General features: G+C 36.0%; 1 protein-coding gene across 3 annotated transcripts in view; it reads left to right on the forward strand.

Annotated features, from left to right (window-relative positions):
• Positions 1–8,920, forward strand: part of LOC124364929 (activating signal cointegrator 1 complex subunit 1) — a 46,763-nt gene extending 37,843 nt beyond the window's left edge. For all 3 annotated transcript variants that reach the window (XM_046820754.1, XM_046820755.1, XM_046820757.1), the window contains 2 exons: positions 5,861–5,994; positions 8,650–8,920. In XM_046820754.1, coding sequence (XP_046676710.1) covers positions 5,861–5,994; positions 8,650–8,769 — 254 coding nt within the window. In that variant the 3' untranslated portion in view covers positions 8,770–8,920. The remainder of the gene's footprint in view (positions 1–5,860; positions 5,995–8,649) is intronic.
• The last annotated feature ends 4,752 nt before the right edge of the window (positions 8,921–13,672 follow it).

Raw genomic sequence — 13,672 nt, forward strand, 5'->3', positions numbered from 1 at the left:
TAAGTTCAATTTTTGAGTTCAACTATATATACAAATTTACATGTAACGGGACACATTAAAATTAGCTATTTGGATTCTGATTCTACTGCATCAAGTACTTTTCTCTTCCTGTTATGGCATAGTATTACTATTTGCATGTAGATGAAAAAGATTCGACATATATTATCAAACAAAGGAACTCTTTCATAACAGTTTAGTATAAAATATAGCTAAATTCCATTACTAGTTATGAGTTTTATGTTCTTTTTTCACAATCTGATGGAGTCATAATCGATTCAGGTGGGGTTCTTAACGGCTAGGACCAAACCCCTCTTACTTGGAGGGTTAAGAGAACGTTAAATTTTCAATGTATAGTGCACCTCTTGTGAATTAACAAGAAGGTGTAATAAAGATGGCAGTTTAGATTTGGCAAAAATGAATTACTTTGATTCACATATATTTCTTCAAACAAATATAAATCGATATGGAAAATAACTAAGAAATATATGCTCTCCCCCCTCTCAAAGTACCAGATTATATTAATATCAATGGCATTAAAGGAATTAACTCTGCCTTAGCCTTATCAGAGTGTACTTACTCTTTTGCAAAATGGTTTGCAAATCTCTTCTAAATTTCAGATATCTCAGGTGATTATATTCCATTTGAAACATTTACCAAATGGCTTCTGTGCCTATAATTGTCTATTGAAACAAATACAATTATGCGGCTTTCTAGAGACCCACATCAGAGTGACATTTTAATAACAATGAGGTTAGAATTTGATTGACAAAGACTTTGATGTTTAAGTTTCATAGGATGATGGGGTTTAAACTCCGAAACTAGTCGTCGTATCAGACAAAAAACTAACCGAAGAATGATATAAGGTTTTTAATCTACTCAATTCTGGATGCATTGCCATGAATAAATTAAAAAGTTATATTAACACACATTATAGGCAGCTTAGTATTTGCTAAAATAAAAGGTCATCCCTATTGGCCAGCTGTAATCAAAGAAATAAAAAAAATCGAAAAAAAATATAAAGTACCAAGTCACTTTTTTTAGGTGATAGTTACTACTGCCTTTGTTCAAACTGAATGAAAATATGTCAGTATTCGGAGTATAAAAAAATTCATGGCAAAAATCAAACCTGACAATTTTCAAAATGAAAAATTTAACGAGGCCCTAAAACTGGCTGAAATTGCCTCAAAAAACCTATAAACAGCAGCCCACTGGAGAATGAAACAGAAGACTCTCATCCCTGTACTTTTAAGCAAAAAACTGATAAAAAATTAACAGGAAATTTGGGCACCTTCAACAACTCCATTGTGGAACTTGAAAATAGCCTCATTGAAAGTAATCTCTTAGAAGATTCGAGTAACGATGACCATAAATTACAGATGGCTGCGAAAATTGGATCAGCCCTGCTAGAAGAAAATAATGTACTGAAAGAAGCAAAGTTTAAACTAGAAACCTGATTATTGATAATGGAACCAAAGTTAGGGGAAATGGAAACCAATAAAAGAAAGTACATTGACAAAGTTTGAATTGCCTACAACAACAGACTGCTGAATTACAGGATCGACTTGAAGAAGAGAAGAAACTCCGTCAAGAAACACAAGCTATCTCTGAGGAGCAGGACCTTTGAACTATGCCAACTCATCAACAATCAATCAAAAAAACAATGGACGAACAGAAAAATACAATTCTTACTCTACAAAAGAAAATTATAAGTCAGGGCGCAATAAATAAAACATACCAGAACTCATACACACAAACCAATACCCCAGTGAGTGACAACACAAAGTATTCTGTAAGCTCAGCACCACCTTTTGATTGACCTTGAAGAAATTAAAACTAAACTTAACCAGATGGAGGCAATGCTTCAGGTTTCTGAAGACTGATTTGAGCCAGGAAAAATAAATCGTCCCACTGCAATGCAAAATAGTCAATCTCTTAAGAAAATAAGATATACAGACAGAAAAAATTAATGTTTATAGTGTCTCTCTCCAAGCTGCCAAATACACACATGTATATCAAAAAGAGGTGACCGGGACACCTGAGTCGATTCTATTCATGACTCCCAAAACAACCTCGGCTGAGAGGAGACTGACTCCGAGACACACATACCTACCGCGGCTGAGACACCTGTGATTACCGCAGCAGAAAAGACTATGAACATTACAACTAATAGTTCTGAAAAAAACCTCAGTAAAGACTACTTGGAATACCCTGACTGAGACAAACATGGCTAACTGCGGCTGAGAAAAATTACGACTGCAGGATCCAAGACATCGCCTACTACCGCAGCAGAAAAAGCGCATGTCTACCGTGGCTGAAAAAACCGTTCAAGTTTCTCCCTCAGGGGGAAAAAAACCACCCCCATACATCCACAAAAACTACCAGGATGGCGAAACATAACAAGATTTCTTCAACAAAAATATTGACACAAGGCCAGGAAACTGCGGAATGAATACTTACTGCCTCAAAACAAACCATGGCTACGCCGGTAACAAAACGACTGTTCATCAGGACTCGCCATATAAGAACTATTACAAAACTAACTAAGAAACCTTTTTTTTAGACCCTTCGCCAGTGAGAAAGAATACAGATACAAAACAAGAAAATTTCACAACTCAGACCACCGCAGAAAATACATAACGGAAAAATAGTAAAAGCGATATAGAAGTACTGAGAGTATTCCATCAAAATGTAGATAGAATATCGAACAAGGTAGATATACTAAACGACACTCTACAACAAATTATGAATCCCGATGTGCTGGTACTTACTGAACATGGCCTAACAAAAATAAATTGAAGGAAACAAGACTAGACGACTTTTTATGTCCTTTATGGAGAGCTTCAGTAGAGAGAATCACCTCAAAGGAGGGACAGCCAACTATGTTAGGGAAGATCTAGCCGGTAGCACATCCAACTTAAACATAGCAGACTGTGAGCACTGAGCTTATACTGAAGTGGCAGAGAATAAAAATCACCATAGACAAGGAACAGACTACCACTTCATTGGAGAGTGTACAGAATCACCTGAGGAGGAGCTAACTTTACCACAGCAGCGGTAGATACCCTGTCAAATGTATTGGAGGGAAATCCCAACATGGAAGAGCCCAGTAATAGTAATGGGAGACATTAACGTTGACTGTCTATGCACTGGCCCGAAACAATCAATCTTAAATGATACACTTACCAGTTACAACATTATCAGGCTAAACCTACCACCAACCAGGATTACAGACCACAGCTCCACTTCAATAGACATGATCTGCACAAATCAACCGGACTCCCAAAATAAGAGCTACAGTAATACAAGCTTATGTCTCAGATCACACAGGCCAGCTATGCAGCATCTATGATAAAAGATAAGTCTCAACCACCCACAACAGTAATAGAGGGAAGACAATTCAATAACAGGAAATACTGCTGCTGAAACACCTCCTACAAAAGGAAACCGGGAAGATGTAAACGGCCAAGAGTCTTTTTGAATCCTCATACGACTGTTTCATAGAAACCCTCACATATAGCTTAATATAGCATGCCCCAATATCAGAAAACAAATCTCACAAAAAATGAAAGCCTCAGATACATGATTTATGAACTAAAGCTGAAGAGAGACAGCTTCCTCAAAGCCAAAGAAACCTTTACTCTTACGGGGAGCGAGCAAAATAAGATCAACGCTAATATAAGGAAAAAAGAATACGATCTCCACCTAAAAAATGTAAGAAAACAAAGAGCAGCAGATTTTATTAAAGACTCAGACAACAAATTTAAAGCTATGTGAAAATTAATCAATAAAGGAAAGGTCAAATAACAGCTGTGGAATGAACTGTACAAACTACATGTTAATGAGGAGAACAATAGAAAACCCAGCTACGATCACTGACCATTTGAACTCATTCTTTGTGAATATAGCCAATGATACCTTGGCAAATATTGAAAGACCTAGAAGACACTAGATGACTTAATACTTGGTAGCCTCTTCTTCTGGCCAACTGACAACCAGGAAGTGAGCAAGATAATAAAGACAATGGAAACAAAACACTCCGCTGGTCCAGATGAGTTATCTCCAGCAATAGTGAAAACATGTGAGGAAGAATTGGTACAGCCACTAGTTAACATAATGAACAAATCGCTAGAGCAAGGTATTTTCCCCGCAAAACTCAAGCTAGCCAGAGTGTACCCGAAACTCAAAAATGGAGATCCTACCGATCAGGGGAACTACAGACCGATATCCTTACTATCTACTTTCTCTAAGATCTTAGAGAAAATTGTATTGATCAGACTTCTACATCACTTCACCATAAACAACATTCACATGAAGGGACAACATGGTTTTACAGCGGGGCACTCCACAACCTCCGCGATTGCCAGCCTCGTTAAATTCATTATCCAAGCTACAGAAGAAGGAAACTCAACATCAGCAATTTTCCTAAACTACAGTAAGGCTTTTGATTGTATCAACCATGAGATATTACTAAGTAAACTGAATAAACTGGGCGTCAGAGGCCTAACTGCCAAATGGTTCAAAAGCTACCTACAAGGAAGCAACCAAACAGTTGAAATAACTAGAAACTGCAGATGGTTGTAAAAAAGAAAAATCAAGTCAAAACCATTGCCCATACAGAGAGGAGTCCCACAGGGATCAGTCTGGACCTGTTCTCTACATCATCTTTGTCAATGACCTCCCAGACTACCTAAATAATCTCTGCTCAACACTAATGTATGCGGATGATACAGTGCTTTTACTGAAAAACAGAACACCTGCACACATTGAGGTTGAGTCATACATTGCTGTCAATATGGCACAACAATACTGTGAGAGAAATGACCTAATATTAAAATGAAAAAAAGAGCCAGCAGCTAATCATTGGAAGAGCAAAAGAAGAGGTATGCGTGCTATCAGACCTAGAACAAATTGGAAAAGTTAAGTACCTTGGGGTCACAATTGACGACAAATTAACATGGACTGACCATATAAAAAAACCTATGCAGCAAACTTAGCTCTGCCCTATATGTACTGAGGAGACTCACTCACGTCTGCAATCAAGACATGGCGAAGACTGCTTATTATGCCATTTTCGAGTCGCACCTCAGGTATGGGCTTGTGGTTTGGGAAGGAACCTCCAAGGCAAACCTCCAGAGAGTCCTAGTGCTCCAGAAAAGAGCTGTTCGCATCCTCACTGGTCTGGGGACCCAGAGACTCCTGCCGAGAGGCCTTCAAGGAACAGAAAATCCTCACTGTAATAGACTTATATATATATACTGGAAAACAATACTCTTTGCTGTACGGCAAAACTCAACAAGAGGTAATGAAACTCACAATTACAACACAAGAACAGCAGTAAATAACTTTACCTTACCAATACATCAACTGGCAATGTTTGAAAAGCAACCCACATATGTAGGGCTCTAATTTCTGGAACATCCTACTGAAGAAGTGAAGAAAGGAAAGACGCTGAAAATGATCACACGCTGGCTCCTCGACCGTCCCTACTACACAGTGGAAGAATTCAAAAACTGGAGGAGGGACCCTCAACCGTGGACTGACTAAAATCATGCCAGAAACTAAGTATCACAAACACTTACACCATTATAACACAAACACTACTTTTTGACTTTTAATCTGTTCTCAAGGAATATGACTAATAAATTGGTTTCTGATTCTGATTATTCTGTTTAAGGAATTCAGTAGTAGATTTGCATTGATTTCATCAACCCGACCTTTGGAGTCAGCTTACTGAAACAACCTTAGATAAAAATAAAATTAATTCAACAACCAAAAACAAGATTTTACTATACTCTTATGAATGTTATTTGCTTTGCTCTAAGTATTATAAAATTTAAACATTGAATAATGTTGTGTACAGGACTGATCGATAAACAGTTCGAGAGAGTAAAACTCCACGTAACCATCATGAACACCTTGTTCCGAGACTCGAGAAAAGAAAGTAATGGAAAATATAAGGCTAGAGAAACATTCAATGTTGCTCCTATGTTAGAGGTAAGATTTATGTGCCTATTTTAAAAATCTGATAATTATTAATGAGTTTTAGAAAGTTTCATTTATAAAAAATCATGAATAAAATAGAAATACATATGCATGTTCAAATGTAGTTAGACTACTGTTACTTACTTACTCTTACTCCCAGGGCCATTTATATCGGAGGTGATATTTAGCCGCACCAACAAAGCTCCTCCATCTTGAACGGTCCTCTGCATCTTCCTCTGAAGCGCCCACCTTCTCCATATCAGCCTTCACCTGGTTCCACCATCTCACTTTCGGTCTCCCACGGGGTCGTCTTCCTTCTGGGTTACCGTACATTACCCTCCTCAGTTTGCATTCCTCTTCTCTTCTCAAAACATGGCCTGCCCAACGGAGTCTTCTGCACTTTATTTCTCCTATTACATCCGTACTATTGTAGAGCTCCCTGATTTCTCTATTATGTTTTCTTCTCCATACCCCTTCTTCATATGATGGCCCATAAATTTTACGTAAAATTCTATTCTCGAAAACTAGAAGCTTTTTCTCATCCTTCTTATTTAGCCTCCACGTTTCGGATCCGTACAAAAGCACTGGACATATAATTGTTTTGTATATTCTAGTTTTAGTTTTGTGAGAGAGAGATTTGGTTGAAAGTATCCTATTGCATGCATATACACATCTATTTGCTGAGTTGATCCTATTTTGTATCTCTGGTTCATCTGTGTTTTTATTTGATATTGTGACCCCAAGGTACTTAAAGTTCTCGACTTGTTCGAAAACATGCCCATCAATTTGTAGGGGTCCTCCTCTTTGATTTTGATTCCTTCTAAAGTGCATATATTTAGTTTTTGCATCATTCGTCTTCAACCCCACTTTCTCTGCCTCACTCATAAATAGTCTAGTTAGTGACCTCAAATCATCTACATTTTCTGCAAATATGACAACATCATCTGCAAAAGCTAGGATGTTTAGTTTAGCTCCAACTTCCACCCCTAAATCCCTCTCTGCTACACTCTGAAGTGCTTCTTCTATGGCAATATTAAATAAGATAGGAGAAAGACCATCTCCTTGCCTGACTCCTGAGTTTATCCCAAAAGGTACACAGTCCCGACCATTAATTCTTACTGAGCCTCTTGACTCTGTGACACTCAGTTAGACTACTGTTACAGTGAGAAAAATTGAACAGCCTTGTAACAAAAAAATTTTTTGTTATATGAAACACACCTTAAAAGGCAAATGAACTGGTGATGGCGTCTTGATTTTAGCCCCTTAAGAACAGTGATAAACCTTGAACACTTTTACACCCCCACTTGTAGAATTAATGGGAAGATACAATTAATAAATTCACTGCATTTTAGTTTTTAAGAACATTTAATTTGTTATTCAGAAAGAAATCTCAAATTTGTTTGTAATTGTTTAAGTCTCAAAAGTATACACTTTACAAAAAAATTTTGGATACACAAATATACAACAAAAATGAGGACTAGTGAAGCCAACAAGCTGAAAAAGGTTTTGAGTTTAACTTGTCCTTAAGGGGAAAACTCAACGTTGCTTTACTCCAGCCAGCTCTTAAACTACTTTCTCATGCATGAATTAACCAATAATGTTTAGGAATTTTGTTGCTAATTTATAAAACTTCTCATTATATTAATTGATTGTCAATGAAAAAAGGCATTGATTAATTTTATTTGTAACATTTTTACCACTCTTCAAATACTTACTATGCAATGACCACTTGATGATCAATTAATGAAAGAAGTCCATTCACTCTTTTCATCTTCTTCTAATCTTGCATGTATTGAAATATTCATACCCAGTCAATCTTTTTTGTTTACTTTAATTTATGCAAATATGTCAGAGTAACCAAAGTTAATAATATAATTCATAAAATTATCATTGTACTGTAGGTTAAATGTATGAAACTAAATCCGTTTTACAGTTTAATGTCAATTTATAAAAATATAATTTACTATTTTGAGTAGTTTATTAGCTAATTTAGTAGCTTACTTTTTATATCGGGTACCGTTTAAGAGGTTCCAAAACTGTTATCAGGGATTTTAGGATGATATTCTAGGGACTAAAATAACAGTTGACATTTGAATATGTGTCCAGAAATGCACCCATTGTGAGGTACAGCCCTCTGATTAGATAAAATGAAGTATTTTTTCACTACATCATTAACCACTTCCATGACTGTTCTGCTTTATTAGGGGTCTATAATTGAAAACTGTGTATTGTTGTAAAATTTTACAAGAGACCATTATTGTACGTTTTATTTATTCCATATAAACTTTGTAAAATAACTGACCTAATTTCAATTTTGCACCTAAAATTGGTTTCCTTCAAAATCAGAAAATTCCCTAAAACCTTAACAAACTACTTTTAACATGTTTTATTTTACCAAAATCGGATTTTTTGTATAAAAGAAAATTGGATAGCAAACTTTGTGATACTAAGTGTGTAAAACTAGAAATTCTTTCGCTCTACTTGGGGATTCTCCCTTCCAGTAGTGCATTTTCAGATGCTTATTCATATGAAAACATTTTTACTCCTTCAGTACATCATGACAATTGAATATTTTTGGATCATAAAATAAAAAATTTCTTGTTTGAATTAAATTCATATTATTATTTACATTTAATTTATTTCGTAAGATGTTAATAATGCTTGCAGGCGTTCAGAGACTTTCAGTTTGGAGAGGTGACCATCGACACTATACATTTATCTACACGTTTCACAACGTCTTCAACTGGATATTACCAGGCCACTACGGAAATATCGTTATACTTGTAAATACTGTATTTGTAATATTGTGGTTAGTTAACGTGCAATGTTTTTTCACTTAAAAGTTGTTATATCATTAAGTTTTTATATTTAAAGTAGAAACAGGAATTGTATAGTTTACTTTTTGTATGATAATGCACTGAAATAAACTTTAAAAATATTTTGTGTAATTACTGCCACTAATCAGTTTTACCGGGAAAGTTGAAGTTAGACTTCCGTGTGGAGTTGCTAATCTTCCATGAGGATGAACGAGAGGATGTCCACCAGATTTGGGTTACTGATAAATTAAATAATATACTGATAAACTTTACCAAATTACCAAACTAATAAAACACCAAGGAACTTCTGTCAAGATCTGTAGAGTTTTACTGAAGCCTCGGGATGGAAATATTAACCCATTAAGGGAAAGGAATTAATCAGTTCATCAGTTGGAGGTTCACTTTCTGGAAGGAATTTACTTGGGGAGGAGAATATAATAATGCCCCAATCTTCTGATGATTGCGCAGGAAAGAAGCCTTTACAGAATGGATGGAACTGTACATGTATAAGGCTCTAAGAACAGATGCATTTGTTTGCTGTGTTAACTACAAAGAATAACAGATTAATACTAATGCTACTCTTGGACTATGATTTGCTGCACAGCAAGTTTAATCATGTTATATTGCAAGGTCACAGAGAAGATTTCAGAATGCTACACTAAGCGGAAGGTGAAACGGAGCTAAACTAAAGACACGATTATTTTTGTAAAACGTGTCAGGTTCCATTTATGTTGGGAAATATTTCAATTAGTACTTTTGCACAAATGCTAACACCCACCAACTTGAAACATTTTTTTGGTTGAAACTGACTAACAAACTTATCCAAGCTATATCCAAATGTTATGAATAGCTTGGTTTTGGGTTCTGGGGGTTATGATTGGAGAAAATGCAAGAAATCTCCTGGAAATTCTGCCATAAGGGTGATTGTAATAGGGATATTTCTATGAAATCTACATAATGTACTGGGGGACATGATTGGAGAAAATGAAAGGAATTTCCTGGAAATTCTGTCATAAGGGTGATTGTAGTAGGGATATTTCTACAAAATCTACATAATATACTGCGGAATATGATTGGAGAAAATGAAAGAAATCTCCTGGAAATTCTGCCATAAGGGTGATTGTAATAGGGATATTTTTATTAAATCTAAATAATATAAAAATGCTATTTAAATATTCAGGAAAAAAGAAACTGAATATTTAATGATCATAGTATGAATTATTTTGAGGAAAAATACAGGATAAACCTACTTTAAAAATTCATAAATTCCAGCAGTTATAAAAAATAAAATTTTAATATTTCTGTTGGAGTCTAATGACAAAAACTACCTTTGAAATGGAGATTCTGTGATTCACATTGTTTATTGTTTTATTTAAGAACAGAGAACATATGTTTAGAATATAGTTTCTTAGATATTGACGCTTATCTCTCTAATTTATATTAGTATTGATGAAAATATATATTTTTAGTATGTCATTGATAGTGTTTATTAACTTCTGTAATTCCTCTTTTATATAGATAATAATTTTGTGTGCTGACTAAGGAAGTAATAGTTTTTAGGTCAAAGATTACTCTATATCATTGTTTTAAATTCAATTCTTTGTTATCATGCATGATTGAGTTCTTAAAATGTCACTGCATAGATACAATATTACTCACAACCTTTCAACCAGCTTGTTGTCAATTATAAAGTACATATAGCATTGTTATTAGTCATATGTGTTTTGTGATTCAGTCATTATTGTGATAATTCCTGTGATAACTTTGTCAAGTATAATACAATAGAATAGAATAGAATAATGCTTTATTTCTGAACATCAAGTACAGAGAATGGTGTCAAGTCTTTACAATACGTAAGTCTTTTGAAGTTGATCTTGAAAATCCTGTCCCTTATATTTTACTATGCTCTTTAACATTAGCTGTAACCATAGTTGTAATACTTTACATACCACCCATGGATTAGTTTACTTAAAAACAGCTTTATTATTCATTCTGCTTTAGCTTGTCTTATTAAATTTAGCTAGTCACTAGAAAATTTGCTTTGGAAATTTGTTTGTAACCTTAAAATTCCGAAACATTATTTATTTACTTTTAGTTAAATCCCACATGGGTTATAAGGTCACACTGTCTATGGTGCTAGTATTAAAACAAAAATTGGCAAAACACACAGCTCAATGAAAATGTAATTCCAATAAATAGAAAGCTTCAATAATACTACACTGTCAAGGGTGCTTGTGCTAATTTTGCTTAATAACTATTTTTAATTTTTACATTTATCAGTATATTCTCAATTTTAATAACAAAATCTCAATACCGATCATACGAACAAACCACACTTAAGTAAATATAATGTACAAATACTACGTAAAAGAAATTACTTAACATTACTGAATAGTATATTTTTAAGTAAAAAAATTTTTTGTAAAGTACTTTTTTAAGTTATTATATAAAAAGTAATTATTACTTAAAAATACACATATAGCATGTGACACCTTCACGCAGCTCTATACTCAGTGATAATAAGTATTCTTAACCCTCTAGTATGCACTAAGATTTGTATTGTAGTCATTGTGTAAAACTACTATACAATAACACTGTGCTCTGATGCAGGGACTAACTGTCCTTTTCCCTCAGGACAAAAAAAAAACAGCAAGGAAAATAAAAAAACTGTGCTCTGATAATCACGACCGAATCACAATCGAAAAGTGATTTACTGGTGATCGCTATCAGTATAGTCCTCACTTACCTATCAGCCTACAATATTATGTACAAATGCCTCCATTACAAAAGTATCATCCGGTATTGTCTGCGTATATACTGGTTACACTTGCACACCCCGATACATTTCCTCATCGATCACAGCGAGTCCTGTCTTGCAACCATCTCAAGAATGTGTCTTACTCTAGCATCTGCACAGGTCAAACCCAATTCCAAATCTTTCGCATTGAAGTCAACCGCGAACGTTCTTAGGGTGTCGTCCAAATTTTCAATCTGTCCGGAAGTCTAGGATACTCTTGTTGAGAGTGAAGTAGCAGCTCACCAAAATGAAGTCCGCACACCTCACCCAAACGAATCTCCCCCATTGTCATGCCCTTCAACAGGCAACTTATCTCTCGTATCTGAAGTCCAAATGGCTACTGTTCAGAGGTCAACTTGAAACCACCCTGAATCATTCTTATTTTGATACTGCTCACTGATGATCAGAAGATCTATGTGTGATTTAAAACAACATCAGCTACTCTACTTCTGTGAAGATTCACCTCTAGAATAGGCATCATCGTATTTTTATAGATTTTGCTTGTACCAGAGCCTGTCTTAAAACAGATCAAGCTCCAGTCCCCGGGACATGCTTGAGATCAGCAGTCTTCACATTATTCTCCTTGCAGAGAAAACTACATAAGTCTTTTGTTATTGATCTTGAAAATCCTGTCGCTTGTATTTCACTATGCTCTTTAAAATTAGCTGTAACCATGTAGTTGTAATACTGTACATACCACCCATGGATTAGTTCACTTAAAAAACAGCTTTATTATTCATTCTCATTATTCATTCATTTTCATTACCATGTGAATCGGCTTTGCTTTCCTTCTTTAAATGGCCTATATCTTCACTCTGCAGGCACACACCATCTTATCTTCGGTCAGAGCCTTTACAATTAGCTTGATAGTGACCGACCCCAAAACACCAGAAACAGTGAACTGTTACACTGGATCGTACTCTGCAGTACACTCAACCAATCCTGATATGACCGCTGTTGACAAGATGGATGACAGTACACTCACCAAGCTCAACGATTGCAAGCTGATGCTCCCACTAGTTCAGTCTAGATAAGCTTACCCTGACTTCTCCCATATTTACATCAACCTCCTTCTTAATGGCTGCCTTAACATCCTCAGCTGCAGTGCAACAATGTAACACACCTCAGTGGCAGCTCAAGGCTCAGCTGCAGTTGAGCCGAGCACACCCTTAAGAGCATCACAAAACTGTGCTTTTCCTTCTGAATTTGTGCCTATCTGCAAAAGGACATCTACTGACCTTGTTTTTCTCATGGATCGTATCTCAGTTTCCTTATTCTCAGGTCTTTGCTCGGATCTCTCCAAGCACCTGAACGAAGTTCTCCCCTTCTAGAGGTTTGATCAGAAGTGCCTCCGGAGCAATCAATGGCGTCATGCAGCACAGAACACTGTACTTCACTTCAGAAGACTTTCTTTTTATTGTGATGACACTGCGCATTCACTCTAGGATCCCCTGGCTCTAATGCCATATATCCTAGATCAGCGCCGTACCCACCTCTAGCATTGCTTGTGCTGTTATTCCTGGGCTTTCAGAGTTCTGTAGCATCTTTGCAGCCTTTTTCACTTCCTTTGGTTTGTTATTAGAAGGATCTGGCACCAAACACTAAATCTTATGGTAGTGACCTTACCACTTTTGGAGAGCAGCTGAATGCCATCTTATTGCATATTGTATGTAAATTGGCTGCTTGCCGTTAATAATAAATAAATAAATGCCTTATCCGCTTCTCTTTTTGGAGCCTATTTAACTCCTCCTCTGTTATCTGAAAAACAGAAAAACCTCCAGCTCCAGTATGGTCTTTTTTGCCATTCATTAGAAATAGGGGTATTTTTCCCCTGATTCAGGTGCGGGATTGCAGTCATGAACCACAGTTGAGACAAGAGCCAGCAACCATGGACTACCCGGTGCTAGCATCCACCTCCCTCTCCCCCACACTCCATAGGAAAAACCTGTGGATTTGGTCGTCCATTCCCCTCTTTGTCTCCAAAGGTGACCAACCACTTGAAGATTCTGAGGGTTTAGTAGGCTTTCAACCACAGACCCACCTATGCAGCCTCCTGCCTAATCAAAGACAGCCTTGT

The sequence above is a fragment of the Homalodisca vitripennis genome, chromosome 6 (assembly GCF_021130785.1).
Source record: "Homalodisca vitripennis isolate AUS2020 chromosome 6, UT_GWSS_2.1, whole genome shotgun sequence".
In the NCBI taxonomy this organism is placed as follows: Eukaryota; Metazoa; Arthropoda; class Insecta; order Hemiptera; family Cicadellidae; genus Homalodisca; species Homalodisca vitripennis.